This window comes from Camelina sativa, chromosome 12 (genome assembly GCF_030686135.1).
Source record: "Camelina sativa cultivar CO46 ecotype springtype chromosome 12, ASM3068613v1".
NCBI lineage: Eukaryota > Viridiplantae > Streptophyta > Magnoliopsida > Brassicales > Brassicaceae > Camelina > Camelina sativa.
This window is the reverse complement of record NC_141891.1, coordinates 8,382,242-8,395,887: the sequence shown is the minus strand read 5'-3', so window position 1 is coordinate 8,395,887 and position 13,646 is coordinate 8,382,242. Positions and strand designations below refer to the sequence as shown.

Below are 13,646 nucleotides of genomic sequence, written 5' to 3'. Positions count from 1 at the left end.
GTTCCACACTAGAAGAAATCATAATAGCGTCTATAACTAATTATTTAGAATTATTAACAATAAGTCGCTTTGGCCGAGTGGTTAAGGCGTGTGCCTGCTAAGTACATGGGGTTTCCCCGCGAGAGTTCGAATCTCTCAGGCGACGATTACTTTTCTTTTTTAGACATAAAAGGTAAAAAGGCCCAATTAAGACACACGTCTCGGTCGTGATAAGCCCATAAAGATAACAGTGGGCTGTCTCTGACTCACTCACACGTTTTTCTACTTTTTTGACTACTTTTATATTTTGGACCCGGCAAATCTGACTGACTTAATTAGGGTTTACTTTAATGATCGAGAGATCGTTCAGACTTCAGATTTTAGACACACTCTCTCAAGTCTCAACACTCATCGTTCGTCGTCAACATTGAACACAAGACAAAACCGCGTCACCAAAAACTTCACTACAAATAAATAAATACCCTTTGTTTCCCTCTTCTTCTCCTTCATCGTCTTCACTCACACAACAACAACAACCTCAATTCATCCTCTCTTCCTTCCGATTTCCACAAAAATGAGCGCTAAAAGTTTCGTTGAAGGTGGTATTGCCTCTGTAATCGCCGGTTGCTCCACTCACCCTCTCGATCTCATCAAGGTTCGTCTTCAGCTCCACGGCGAAGCTCCTACCTCCACCACCGTCACTCTCCTCCGTCCAGCTCTCGCTTTCCCCAACTCTTCTCCTGCAGCTTTTCTCGCCGCCGAGACCACCACCACGTCTTCCGTTCCCAAAATTGGACCGATTTCACTCGGAATCAACATCGTCAAGTCGGAAGGCGCCGCCGCGTTATTCTCCGGCGTCTCCGCTACTCTTCTCCGTCAGACTCTCTATTCCACCACCAGGATGGGTCTATACGAAGTGCTTAAGACCAAATGGTCTGATCCTGAGTCAGGGAAGCTGAGTCTGAGCCGTAAGATCGGAGCGGGGCTTGTCGCTGGTGGGATCGGAGCCGCCGTTGGAAATCCAGCCGACGTGGCGATGGTTAGGATGCAAGCTGACGGGAGACTTCCTTTAGCACAGCGTCGTAACTACGCCGGAGTAGGTGACGCGATCAAGAGCATGGTGAAAGGAGAAGGCGTAACGAGCTTGTGGCGTGGCTCGGCTCTGACGATTAACAGAGCAATGATTGTGACTGCAGCTCAGCTTGCCTCTTACGATCAGTTCAAGGAAGGGATACTGGAGAGTGGTGTGATTGAGGATGGGCTCGGGACTCACGTGGTTGCGAGTTTCGCGGCGGGGTTTGTTGCTTCTGTGGCTTCGAATCCGGTGGATGTGATAAAGACGAGAGTGATGAATATGAAGGTGGGAGCTTACGAAGGCGCGTTGGATTGTGCGGTTAAGACGGTTAGAGCTGAAGGAGCAATGGCTCTTTATAAAGGCTTTGTTCCTACGGTTTGTAGGCAAGGACCTTTCACTGTTGTTCTCTTCGTTACCTTGGAGCAAATCAAGAAGCTGCTTCGTGATTTTTGATATTACTACTACTATTCTTTTATTGATGATGACGACTACTTTAAATTGATTTATTCATTTTTGAAATACAGTAGTGAACCCAAAGAGAGAAGAGGAGTTCAATATATTTTTTGTTCAATCATTGGTGTTATAAATACAATTCAATTTTTGGTTTCTATACTGATGTGAATGTTCACTACCAAAACAACAGATCCAACGCACAGTTGAAACACAAACAAAAAAAATGTGTAGTTTATTTGGTCAAAGAAAAGGCTGAAGCAAGATAAGAGAGAGAGAGAGAGAGAGTGGGGAGTGGACTAAAAAAGAATGAATCTGTTATTTTGTTGTTGGGGTGAAAGAATAAGGCATATAATGGTGCTGGGGTTAATTTGGCGGCTGTACATCTGGAGTTAAGCAGCTCTAAGAAAGAGATCTCATCTGGAAAAGGTTCTCGGTGTAGTGTTGGGAATCTGGCTTCCTCCAGATGATCCTCTGCCTCTGTCTCCTCCTCCGTTCTCCGATCTTCCTCTGTCAAGAACATGTGCGCTTTGGATTTTGCCACTGTCTGAGTCCTTGTTCGAGTTCGACCCTGATCCTTTCTCGGTTTCCTCTGATACACGGTTTTGCCCTGAGGATGGACTGGGTTGCCCTGAAGTTCTTCCTTTGTCCATGTTTTGGAGCTCGTTTGCAATCTGACTTCGTCTCTCCTTCAGGAAGTTGAGTCGCATTGTCAATTTGGAAAGTGCAGAAGTTGTTGTTGTGCTTCCCTGTTTGTTGCACTCAGCATCTAGTTTTTGAACGATATTTGAATGAAATTTAATGGTTTCAGTATGTAAACTTACATCTCCCTTTGTGCCAGACCTCTTTGACATGCCTGCCAGCTTTGAGGTGCCACGTGACATTTCTTGTTGCGAGCTTTTGCTCCGTGAATCCTGTTGCTTCTCCGTCTCATTTTCTCTTGCAGCCGTTTGCCCATCCTGCAAATTGTTGCCCGTCTGTAGTGGATAAATACATAGGAAGAAAACACAATTTGATAGACATATATCACAGTGGTTACCTTGGACGTTGACCTTTCAAAAATGTGAGTAGAGGCTGCTTCAGTATCCTTTTGTTTCTCCTTCCTGTGTGACAAAGTTGAAAGAAAACTACTAATTAGCTTTGATATGGTTTAAATCAAAGGTTGTGACGTTAAATGTGGATCTGTTGTGAATCCTTTACATCTTTGCATTGTGCTCTGGCATTTTCCGAGATTCTTTGCTGTTACCATGCGTGGAACCAGAGGCTTTAACGTCCTGTTGACCAAGTCTATTTTCAAGATCATCAACTTTATGTTCCAAGTTGACAATATCAGCCTCCGCCTGAGCTACGTCTTGCAAATCTTTCTTCAACTGCAGACATGTCTTCGAAGTTATGTACTTTTTATAACCAGCCAAAAGATCAACTAGTTCTAGACAAAGATGAAGAGCAACCTTTTCATCAATTGTTTCTGGAATATGTTGATTCCCTTTTGACACGTTCAGTCCCGTTTCCAGGGCTAATTTCTTGTCTCTCTCTTGCTGCAACTGTTCTTGTAGTCTTTCCACCTAGAGGAAGGTATAACACAAATTCATAAACCTAAACATAGACACTCAATAAAACAAACTTCACATAGCTAAGATATGGTTTTATTTTACACTTACATCTTGCTCTAAAGCTTGGCGCCGCCCGTACAAAGCCTTCTTCCGTCGCTCCAAACTAGCCTGTAGAACTGCATTGTTTTTGACCTGTTCTACCAAACATGGAGGTATTTTAAAATCATCACTTGTATTGCCAAACGAGGTAGCAAAGGCAAAGATACTCAAAAGGACTTATCGTGACCTCTTCTGTAATTTTGTTTTGCAGCTCCAATTTGGTTGACTCAAGTCTCTCAATGTCAGCACTGCAGAATATTAACATTGTCAGATGAAACCCATGTAAACCATGAATTCTAGTCCAAACAAATATGAATTTTTGTAAGAACCATAACGATGTAAATCATTTGTCAAGATGATAATACTTACTTGTCCTCATCCACTTCCGCTGTGAAATCAATAGATTCCATTGACAGGTTTTTCTTCCCCTGAGAACATAAAACACCAACCGTTTAGTATATGTCTGGATCCCCTTAAGAGATAGATAAAACACATAGAGAGCTGGTCCCTCGATATAATAAAGGCAGAAGGAAAAATAAACTTACAGGGGTACGGCCCCAATGCCTTTTACTTCCTCCTGGTGCATCAGATAATGTTGACGGTTTTTGAGTGCTAGATGCCACATCTGATGTTGATGAATTCTTATCTTCAGGTTTTGAGACCTCTACAACAGCCTTTACCTCTGCATTATCAGCTCCTCTTAACACGATTTCCTCATCCTTTTTTCCGTCATTGTGTCGTGGTAGTGAAGATCGTCTGGAGCCAGATAAAAGCTTCTTAGGCTCCCTACTTGCTTTCGGGGATTTTGATACAGGACTTAAATTATCATTTATCTGCAGAAAACAGTGCAAACACAATAGTAAGAAAGGATGAGGACCAAGGAACTTGTACCATCAATGTAAACTTTAAAATAAATTCTAGAATCCAAATATGCAACTCATTTGTAATGGAAATACTCTTGTAATCGTCAGATTTCGAGAAATAGATTAAATATTGAAGATTAGTATATGAACGTGCCGTATGGTCATCAGGATCAATGCTCTCTGCATATTTGTCGTCTGAGGCGGCACTCTCACTGTATGATCCATCAGATTCATTTTCTAGGTCCTCTTCCTCATCTGTGTAGTCATCAGATCCCTGGGTGCCATCATCATACTCTTCATCATACTCTTCATCATCAGATCCCTCCTCTGTCCCACTACCACTTTCTTCTGAGTCAGAGTACAAGCCCGGTGACAGGGAACCTTCCTGCAGACAGAGACCATTTATGAAGCTAGAAGTCAGTGTCTGAAAATAAGCACACAAGTGCAACTATGATAAGATCCGGAGTTGTCATTTCACACTGACTCCAATGCTTTCACTATACTAATGTAATAAAGAACGGATTACTATGCAGAGAGGAAACCACTTCATCATTTATGATCATGCGACTAAGAAGGTCCTTAATCATAGAGAGAAGTATAGTCTTACTCCAAATATACTTTCATATTCTTCTAATAATGTTATCACTATAGCCTGGGCATGATTCGCTGCTGCAGCTGCTTGCAGAAGTTGCATAGAACCATCACCGCCGACATCAAAATCATTTTCAATTTCACAGTCACCAGCCAGAAGGGGTCGAAGAAGTAAAGGTGCCATACAAGCTGCAACGGCGTTTGTGTTCATCCGGTTCACAGTTTTGTTAGAGGCTACAATCTGCATCATCATCAGGATTCTGAAAGAGGACAAATAATCAGAACTAATGACAAAAGTTATTTTACCCTATAAGCATGTTAAATCAGTTTCGTAAGCTAAATGTGGAAAAGAGACAACCTTTGCAATAGGCGACGATTTGGTTCAGGGAATGATTCACAGATTGCTGCCCGCATAGCATTGACTCTATTGCCACGGTCAGTACCTGGTAAAGCTACGCGTCAGAAAACTGGGAATATGATATGTTGCAAGGAGAATAGGCGAGCAAATTCCAATTTTATTGTCAACTAATATGTCAATTCTGTACAAAACAACAAACACAACAAAAGTAGATATGTATGTCTAAAAGAGATTTTCAGTCAAATTTAAGATGGAGACATCTGATTGTCCTTAACAGTAAGCAATATAATGATCACAGTAACCCCCAAGGAAGATAAATGCTTTTGATGGAGCACCAAGGAAGAGGACACACACACACATTAAAGAAAACAGAAAGAGAATGATAAACTTACGGCAAACTTCCAGAAGGGCGTTGCAACAAGATGCAGGCACCGGAGAGGAAGGCAACTCTCTGAGAAAATACTGCACATTTATGGATACAGTTAGATAGGTTTAAGAGTGATAGGCTAACTCAGTATTGTACTGAATAGTAGCAGGTACCTTAAGGCAATCAGCAATAACATGAGCATCCTCCTCGGGACTGAAATCATTTTTTCCTGAACCAAGTGCCTACGTATTAATAACTTGCACAAAGCAGGAAAGAAACAAAAAAAAGAAGAAGAATAAAATACACGTAATCGTGTACATATACATAAAAACTCAAACCTTGCTCATATTCGCGAATCCTGTGTTCAACATCATCAACATCGGCAGCTTGTCTCAAGATTCCTTCAATCCTGACTCCTGCAGGATATTGTTGTCTTATTTCAGTTCAGAGTGAGTAAAAGAAGCAGCAAATCAAGCTGAAAGCTTAAAACTAATACCATGATCTTCAACAAATCTAAGGGCCTTTTCCAAGAATGATGGAGCTCCATCGACATCTTCTAAAGCAAGTAATACTGGCCTTCCAAGGACAGTTGATTTTGCTGGTGTCTCATCTTCTGTAAGAATATGAAAAAGTGCATCATTGTCTAATGAACTGAAAGAGAAACTAATATTTCGATATCTACTGAATGCCCATATTTTGGGGAGCCTTTCAACACGAACTGGTCAGCCTTTAACATAATAATATTCTCACGTTGCTTATTTTCTAGAGAGGAAAATTTGACATCCTCACAACACTTAAGACATAACATATCTTGTTATATATTTAAAGACTAAACCATTGAAAAGGTGACAAACATACTCTTTTCATCAGCACCAACAGCGGGATCGGAATGATCATTCCTGAAAATACCATTTTGACCCATAACATGGGAAGCACTTGGTGCCTGTGTCAAAGCATTTTCCAGAGCAGCTTTCCACTCATATAGATCCTCCATAGTGTCAGCCTTCAAAAAAAAACAAAATCATAAGGTCAAAGTTTATCCATCATTGATTCTCTGTCCTTTAGTGATTTATGATTAGGCCAAAATATTCTTCTAAGTCAAACTTGAACTTACACAAGCTGCTATGCTAACACGATAATAAAGATAAAAGCACATCAGAATAGACAATTAATCAGCGGATGCTAAAGGTTGAATCGGTTTACATTTCTTGGTAGTCAGAAAATACATCCATAACAAAACAGAGTTTCACTAAATAAATAAAAAACAGTTTTAAGGAGCTAAAGGTTGGATTCCGGTGTTGTGGCACTGGCACCCATGTAGCCAAAAAAGCAAAAGGAACGGTTCTGAATGCATAGAAATTTTCAGGGCGTAATATAAGATGCAAAATGAGGTGGATGCAATTGATATAAACAAGATTAAGGAGACCAATGACAGAAAACAAAGTGATGAGAAAAACCTTGAGTGTAAAGGCACGTCCATCACGACCGTCAGGGAAGAGAACAGTCAACAGCTTCTTATCTGCCTTAACAACCACACTAAAAGATAGTTCGAAGTTCTATGATGTCAGTAACACCGAACCATAGAATAACATAATACATCATCATATATGAAGAAGAAGATTTTAATGATTGGAGTAATAAGCCAACCTGCCTGAATTGTTGAGATCAATTCCCCCAAGGGTCAGGTTAACCTCACTGCCCCTCTGTTGGACTGCACTCTGAAAGATGAACAGACAATATGAGATACCCATTCTCTGTAATAATAACGGGCTCATGCCTCGTATAAATTAATTGTAAAAACTATATCTGATTTAGGATTTTTTCAACAATATCTTCAAAGAAAAAAGTGCTTACAGGGTCACTTCGAAAGAAAACAAGTGAAGTACGCGTCAAAATAAACCATCTTTTCTTCCATGATGTCCAGCCAATCCCTGTATTAAATGAAACAGAAAGTGATGAGAGACAATTTTTGAGATATAACCACTGAACAGGACATGTAGCCTAGTGGTTTTTCTGCAAGTGCCGTCGTAGTAAAGTATCACTATCAGGGTTCAACCCCGCCTACAAAACCCACTTCAACGTGATAAATGTCCTTACTCTCTGCCAGTAACAGTTACCCCCAGTCAGAATTAAGCCAACATCTCATCCTAACTAGAACAACTCTCATCAGTCATCATCCTAAGAAAGGCTACACTGAACTAAGTATACATCCTAAGAGAATAGAGCATACATTACCTTTTGATGATATAGATAGCGGTCCACTCTTGAAAACCTACAAAGTCGACATAAAAAACAAAATCCATGAGAGTCAGAGATATCTTTAAGATGAATTCAACAACAGCAGGCATAATGATTAAACCTCAAAAACTCAATCCCTAAGTCAATGTGACGCAATGAATCCAATTCAATAAAAGCATATAACGATCCTTCTAGCTCGGAATGTAAAATTGATCATAAGAAACCCAGAACAAGCCTAATGATTGATTATATAAATGCTCATTATGGCACAACAATGACCGATGGAGGAGAAGACAGGGGAATTTTAACCAAAAAGGGATTCTGAAGGAGCATTTTCACATATTCACCAAGCTAGTCTTCTTCCATTTACAGAGTCAATTCAACCACAATGCCAAATAGAGGGAGTCAATATTACCGTGTTGCCAGCACGGGTACGCGAGTCTGTGTTCCCAGACTGCGCTTGAGGAATGCTACAGGTATCACCCTGAGATCGGAACAAACAAACAAAAAAAACGAACATTGATTGGGATTTTTCTCGGAGATAAATATCCAAAAAAAAATCATAAAAGAGAGAGAGAGAGAGACGCACATGAGACTCCTGCTCTTGTTGTTCATGAGCGTTAGGCTGCTGTTGTTGTTGTTGTTGGTTTGGCTGCGCCTGAGGCTGTGAGGACGATGATGATGATGATGATGATGATGACGATTCTGCGTTTTTGTTAACCATAACTCGGGTTCACGCCATATACGTACGTACGGTACGGGGCACACTAAAGAGAAGAAGAATGTACGATCATCAAATTCGAGGAGAGGGTAAACGGAATCGGATTCTGACCAGAAGATGCCATGAATAATATGAATTCGAGAAACAAACCTTTGATTTGATTCGATCTGAAGGATGATTTGATAATTAGTAAAATTATTAATCAAAAAATTTTTTAAAAAAAATTACTGATTTTAGGGGGTGAGAATAGAGAGAAATGGCGAGAATGATTATTGATTATTGTGATTGATTGATTGATTTGATGAGTTTCAACGGAGTTTGAGGAGAAGCGATAAAAATGGGCGAAATGAGAGGAACCCCCAGACTAGACTCTCCTCTCTCCTCTCTCCTCTCTCCTCTCTCTGGCAGTTGTACACGTCATCATCTCCCTTCCTTTCTTGGAGGGAAATTTCTTTTCCTTCTTTTCTCCCCACTTTGACCTCTTCTCCAACTCCAACCATTATTACTATTTGAGTATTTTCTCTATTTAACCCAAATAATAATAAACACTCTTATAATTAACTCTCTACTCTATAGTTTATATATATGGATTATGTGCTAATTTGATCTATCTCTCTATAGTCTCACCAATTAATACATTCTAACACATTAATTTTGGAATTAATTATTAGATGGTATCAAAGAGCCTCTATCTATCTCCTTGTGACAGAAGGAAAATGACAACCTTACAATTGATTTGACCTCCTCAGTAATATTTCTGAATCGTGCTGGGCACGACCCTCCCTCCACCACTCTCTCTCTTTATTTTATTTTATTTGAGTTAGGCTTATAGGCATCTCTCTTGAGTTTGAATAATTGTATATATAAATGATAAATCTACATGAACCATTAGTATAAAACGATTTTATCTTTTTCGATAATAATGCTGCGTGCATGGGGACTCGTTCATTCGTCTGCGTTTCGAGTTTTTCTTTTTTTTTTTTTTTTTTTTTGTGATAGGTGGTTCAATATACTATTCATTTCACATTTATAACTTATGCAACTATTGCAAGCTTTAACTTTTCTTTTTCTCCATCTCTCATGAAGTTTTTCAGATTTAACTATATGTTATTCACTGTAGGAACAAAAAAAAAAAAATTATATCAAACTCAATGGCGGACCCAGTAAGAGGTAATCATGAGGAGGGTTATTGTTTGTGTTATACTCTTTGAAGATTTATAATATTGTTTTTTTTTCCTACAAATTGTACCCTTTAGATTTTGTAGTCTTTATACAATTCCTATATGTTTTGACTTTTTTTTTTTTTTTTTTTTTTTTTTTTTTTTTGACAACAGGAAACCTTTGTTTTCTAAGGCTTCACGAAGAGTGGAGAATCTGGGGTCTCCCTGAGACTCTCCTTAACCAAGAAGAAACTACCACGAAATATTATATGGCTTGGAATGTGCACGTCAAGAAGAGTCTGCTTACTCCCAAAGCAGAGAAGCTCCTCTCAAAAAGTTTTTTAAGTAGTAAAAAATTACTTCCAAAGCCAAAGCTCAAAAACTGTCTCTGAAATGCCTGTGGATTTGTAACAATTTCGCCCCAGGTGTATTCCTAGTTAAAATTTTAAAAGGCCTGTGTATATGGAACAGAGAGTTATCTCCCAGTTTTATTGATTAGTTAACTTGTATGATGCTTTTATGATCGGCCCGAGTAATAGACAATATTGCGTGCGTGTATGCTAAGCTAAGACTTGTTTTAAAATTAAAATCCTAAAGTCATATAAAATAACCTCTGTTCATATATCACTATGGTTTTGTTGTATCCGTATGCGAATTATTGATTGAAAACCAGAAAAAAAAAAAAAAAAAAAAAAAAAAAAAAAAAAAGAGTTATGAGGAACAAAAGTTTAATGTTGAGCAACCACAGTAAACGCAAGTGACGAATGGTGAGAGAAAGAAATAGAAGTGCACTTGTTTATTATATATGTCCAAAATCACATCATAGTTAGACAATAATATAAACATCGCAATGGTAACAAACACAAACAAACAATAACATTGGAAGGGCACAAAAGTTAATTAGTCTATGGAAATAGTATGAGTATCCCCTACTAGCTTCCGCTTACGTTGAGAGAGCTTCCGCTAATATTGTTTCGGCCTCCATCAAATATGCTAGTAAACAACGGGGCACCAGGCCATATTTGTTTTTTTTCGGAAAAGAGAACAGCATGATAACTAATACGCAAAGCGCACATAAAAGTATAAAAATCGCCTTCGCAATCGAATACTTTTGCCAGTACAATCAGATTTAAAGGAGGTGTAGGATGTTTGAATGCCCACAACACCATGTCACAGTACATGGTACAGTGTCTCGCATGATCACCCCCTAATATCAACAACGGATTTATCTTAGATTACATATATATATATGTAAGAGAAAACGAGCTTAATTTAACAAAGAGTAAAAAATTAAAATTCTCACCTGGGCTAAAGACTTCGAATTTGAATCCAGCATCCAATAATTGACGTCGCAAGTCATCCGAAACAGTATTATCATCAGCATAAGCGTGAATCGTCACCTCCGCATCACAACCATGCTTCTTGATAGCGTCTTTGATACTTTGGTAAATCGAAGAAGGATCGAGACCATCTGGGATAGGGTAATCATTCACATCCCAAAACACACATGTCTTACCATCTACACCCCCGAGGTACGTAAGACAAATAATAAACTAGATCCGATTAGAGATGCTATCAAAGACATATATTAAAGAGAAAGAGATATATATAGAGAGAGAAAGAGATCTTACGCTTGTAGAAAAATCCCACCAACGTGTTATCGCCCATGGTGGTTTCGTCCGTTCGTCGGAGGACTACGGATGAATTGAGAGACAGACGACGACTCTGTGAATGTTTTGGGGTTTACAGTACATCTTTTTTATATAGGTTCTTCTTATTGGGCTGGGCCTGGCACTACCACCGTCTTGGGTAATGTTTTTCAAAACATTTATATAGTATTGTTAATTAATATTTTTTGTTAATGTTAAATTGTTAATGTGCACTGCATGTTAGACAAACATGTACATTAATTAAGTTCCGAAATATTAATTAAATTTGGACGTCTTCATTGTAGTATTATTTAGTCACTGTTTGGGATAATGATAATCCATATTCCCATGAATGCCAATCTGTATCATCACTATAGTAAATGTTAATTTAATTATGGTTTAATGCTGGTTAATTATGATTTGCTACTGGTTTTTTTTTCCTTAAATCATTACGCTTGTTGATTTAATGTATTTATAAATAAAACAATTAAAATAATTTTTTAAAAATATTAAATGTGCTTAAAGGATGCAATAGTTAGATTCTATTTTCAGCAAAATTAGTTGCTTCTTGTCTTACTACTTACGACTCTCTTTTATCCCTTTTTTTTTTTTTTTTTTTTTTTTTTTTTTTGTTATGGGTCGAAATAAATAAATTATATAGGTCTTCAATCCAACAAGGGCGAAAAAATTGTGGAGCAGAAGAATCAAATTCGTCTTCAATCTTTCTCTTTGAGCAGCAGATCTTTTCCGATTTCACGGCAGCCATGGAAATTGAGGTCTCTAGCTTGTCCCATGATACCGACAACAAAGGAAATCGCATCGATTTGGATAGTATTCGTGTCAAGCGTTAGACGTTGCATAAATTGCTTGAGGATTGCCAAAAAGCTCTTGAGCTGCTTGAACTTACCGATAATCCTAGTCCTTCCGGCGATGATAACGTCGGCGAACGGATTGAATCACCGGAGGAAGAGGAGGAGGAGGATGAATCGGACAGGGAAGAGTACTCTTCTTCTTCCGATCCAGGAGATCCTGAAGCTGATAACGTATGCTTACATATACTTTAATCTCTTTAAAGTTTATAGGATTGTGATGGAGGATAGCTTAATTTAGAATATATAAGCTTGTGACTTGATTTTACATGATTCTTTGTTTTGTTGTGCAGTTTTATGATCTCATGAAGTCTAGAGTTGAATGTAATGAGTTTCGTGAAAGGATAGAATTAGCTCAAGTTTCAGTTCCTCAAGATCTTTCTGGTAAGTAACAAGTTTCTGTTTGTTTGTTTTACCTCAATGAGAAGATTTTTGTCAATGGATGTGTTATTAGGTTGTAGAGATAAACACTTTTAGTGATATAAGTTGTTGCATTTGGCAGAAGATGGTAGCTCTTGGGACGTAGTTAGTGAAGATGATGTATGGGGTGAGGAATATATGGGTCAAACGGAAGATGATTATGTCCTTGTTAGGGAAGAAGATATAGCTGACGGTATCGCTTGTTTCATGGCTACATATTTATCATCCCTTAAGCAGACTAAGGTACACTTAACAATACGCATATCTTGCTTGCTTTATGTCTCGAGTTATGAATGTCTCATCAACTTTTCATGCAAAACTTATTCTGAGTGATATCTTTGTGTAGGATATATCACCTGATCAGCTTCAGAAAGGTAAATCTTGAACTTACAGTAACGAGTTCCTAATTCTGCTTTGTTATTCTCTCGGGGGGAAAAAATAGTAGTAGCCTAAGGTTTTGTTGTAGAGAACGTCAAAACTCTTTCTTCCCCAAGGCCTCAAATCAACCAAATACTTGACAAACCAACTTATCTGTTCAATCCCCTAAAACTCCCTTTCCAACTGGGTGTTAGTGATGGTGACACTTATGTCTCCTTATGATACTAAGAGTTTGCATGTGAATTGGCATTGTAGCACTTAGCACGATGTTTTCAGTGAAGAAGAGAAAAGGGAAGCTTCGTAAAGCGTGGGAGGGAAGTAAAGTTATTTACAATGTAGCATCATGGAGCGCAACTGCGATAGGGTACGTCGAGCAAAAACACCCTCTTTAATACTATATCTTGTCATTAGTTTGTATGTCTGAATGTTTGACATTGTCTCACTTGATCTAATTGCCCTTATTGGTAACAGGATATATCAAAACCCGATGATCCTGAGTATTGCATCAAAAGCCTTCTGGATCTCGTGCCAGGCTATATCAAAGCTTGTCTGAAAGTATAGACACTTGGATCATACCTTACAACAAATGTTCTATATATATCATTTAATTAATCTCTGTACATATGCCATTTGTTGCTTCTTCAATCTCTGTCTGTGATATCCTCCTCCCTTTTCCATTGTATCCTCAACATGCAATCTTAATGATTCGTTTGATCTCTCAATTTGATATGCCAGCTTGTTCTGAAGTCAAGTGTGATAAGCTCTTAGAAATAATAAAGAAACTAAAACGATTAACAACTATACTAATACTTATAATGCGATATAAATCTGAAATCGGGATGCCTCTGATAAGTTTTGAAACATCTTTGGCATCGT

At 38.5% G+C, this 13,646-nt stretch overlaps 3 protein-coding genes, 1 non-coding gene and 1 pseudogene across 9 annotated transcripts; 3 read left to right on the top strand and 2 right to left on the bottom strand.

Annotated features, from left to right (window-relative positions):
* Nucleotides 1-63: 63 nt before the first annotated feature.
* Nucleotides 64-145, top strand: TRNAS-GCU (transfer RNA serine (anticodon GCU)). The gene has a single exon. It is a non-coding gene; the product is annotated as a tRNA-Ser (tRNA).
* Nucleotides 146-313: 168 nt separating this feature from the next.
* LOC104730994 (mitochondrial uncoupling protein 4) lies at nucleotides 314-1,664 on the top strand. The gene has a single exon (XM_010450244.3). The coding sequence runs from the start codon at nucleotides 554-556 to the stop codon at nucleotides 1,505-1,507; it is 954 nt and encodes a 317-aa protein (XP_010448546.1). The 5' UTR covers nucleotides 314-553; the 3' UTR covers nucleotides 1,508-1,664.
* On the bottom strand, nucleotides 1,582-8,774 carry LOC104730996 (rho GTPase-activating protein REN1-like). Of its 5 annotated transcripts, none has more exons than XM_087478541.1 (24): nucleotides 8,445-8,774; nucleotides 8,163-8,340; nucleotides 7,989-8,057; nucleotides 7,571-7,607; nucleotides 7,190-7,266; nucleotides 6,983-7,053; nucleotides 6,793-6,871; nucleotides 6,194-6,338; nucleotides 5,832-5,948; nucleotides 5,674-5,751; nucleotides 5,509-5,564; nucleotides 5,361-5,430; nucleotides 4,969-5,053; nucleotides 4,627-4,870; nucleotides 4,174-4,404; nucleotides 3,702-3,989; nucleotides 3,526-3,584; nucleotides 3,344-3,404; nucleotides 3,166-3,249; nucleotides 2,956-3,069; nucleotides 2,705-2,874; nucleotides 2,544-2,607; nucleotides 2,329-2,463; nucleotides 1,582-2,253 (listed from the first exon to the last, which is right to left on the bottom strand). In XM_087478541.1, exons 2-24 carry the CDS (start codon nucleotides 8,295-8,297, stop codon nucleotides 1,921-1,923), a joined length of 2,802 nt encoding a protein of 933 aa, XP_087334667.1. In that variant the 5' UTR covers nucleotides 8,298-8,340; nucleotides 8,445-8,774; the 3' UTR covers nucleotides 1,582-1,920. The 5 variants fall into 5 exon arrangements, with proteins under 5 accessions (XP_087334667.1, XP_087334666.1, XP_087334663.1 ...); XM_087478540.1 differs by having other exon boundaries at nucleotides 2,329-2,481; nucleotides 8,445-8,733; XM_087478537.1 differs by having other exon boundaries at nucleotides 1,582-2,481; nucleotides 8,445-8,733.
* Nucleotides 8,775-10,219: 1,445 nt separating this feature from the next.
* LOC104730993 (uncharacterized) lies at nucleotides 10,220-11,181 on the bottom strand. Its single transcript, XM_010450243.3, has 3 exons — nucleotides 11,086-11,181; nucleotides 10,758-10,973; nucleotides 10,220-10,661 (listed from the first exon to the last, which is right to left on the bottom strand). Exons 1-3 carry the CDS (start codon nucleotides 11,120-11,122, stop codon nucleotides 10,387-10,389), a joined length of 528 nt encoding a protein of 175 aa, XP_010448545.1. The 5' UTR covers nucleotides 11,123-11,181; the 3' UTR covers nucleotides 10,220-10,386.
* A 519-nt stretch (nucleotides 11,182-11,700) lies between these two features.
* LOC104730992 (uncharacterized) lies at nucleotides 11,701-13,492 on the top strand (annotated as a pseudogene). The gene is made up of 6 exons (XR_015574579.1): nucleotides 11,701-12,146; nucleotides 12,266-12,356; nucleotides 12,475-12,635; nucleotides 12,739-12,766; nucleotides 13,026-13,134; nucleotides 13,242-13,492. The product of XR_015574579.1 is annotated as an uncharacterized LOC104730992 (transcript).
* Nucleotides 13,493-13,646: the final 154 nt, after the last annotated feature.

Bases quoted from the DNA above. Each gene is read 5' to 3' on its own strand.
- LOC104730994 (XM_010450244.3), top strand. From the start codon at position 554: ATGAGCGCTAAAAGTTTCGTTGAAGGTGGTATTGCCTCTGTAATCGCC.
- LOC104730993 (XM_010450243.3), bottom strand. From the start codon at position 11,122: ATGGGCGATAACACGTTGGTGGGATTTTTCTACAAGC. The intron at 10,974-11,085 runs GTAAGATCTCTT...TCGGGGGTGTAG, and splicing joins GGTGGGATTTTTCTACAAGC to ATGGTAAGACATGTGTGTTT. The intron at 10,662-10,757 runs GTGAGAATTTTA...TGTTGATATTAG, and splicing joins ATTCGAAGTCTTTAGCCCAG to GGGGTGATCATGCGAGACAC.
- LOC104730996 (XM_087478537.1), bottom strand. From the start codon at position 8,297: ATGGTTAACAAAAACGCAGAATCGTCATCATCATCATCATCATCATCA. The intron at 4,871-4,968 runs GTTGTCTCTTTT...GTCCTCTTTCAG, and splicing joins AATCGTCGCCTATTGCAAAG to AATCCTGATGATGATGCAGA. The intron at 3,990-4,173 runs GCACGTTCATAT...TGTTTTCTGCAG, and splicing joins TTGATCCTGATGACCATACG to ATAAATGATAATTTAAGTCC.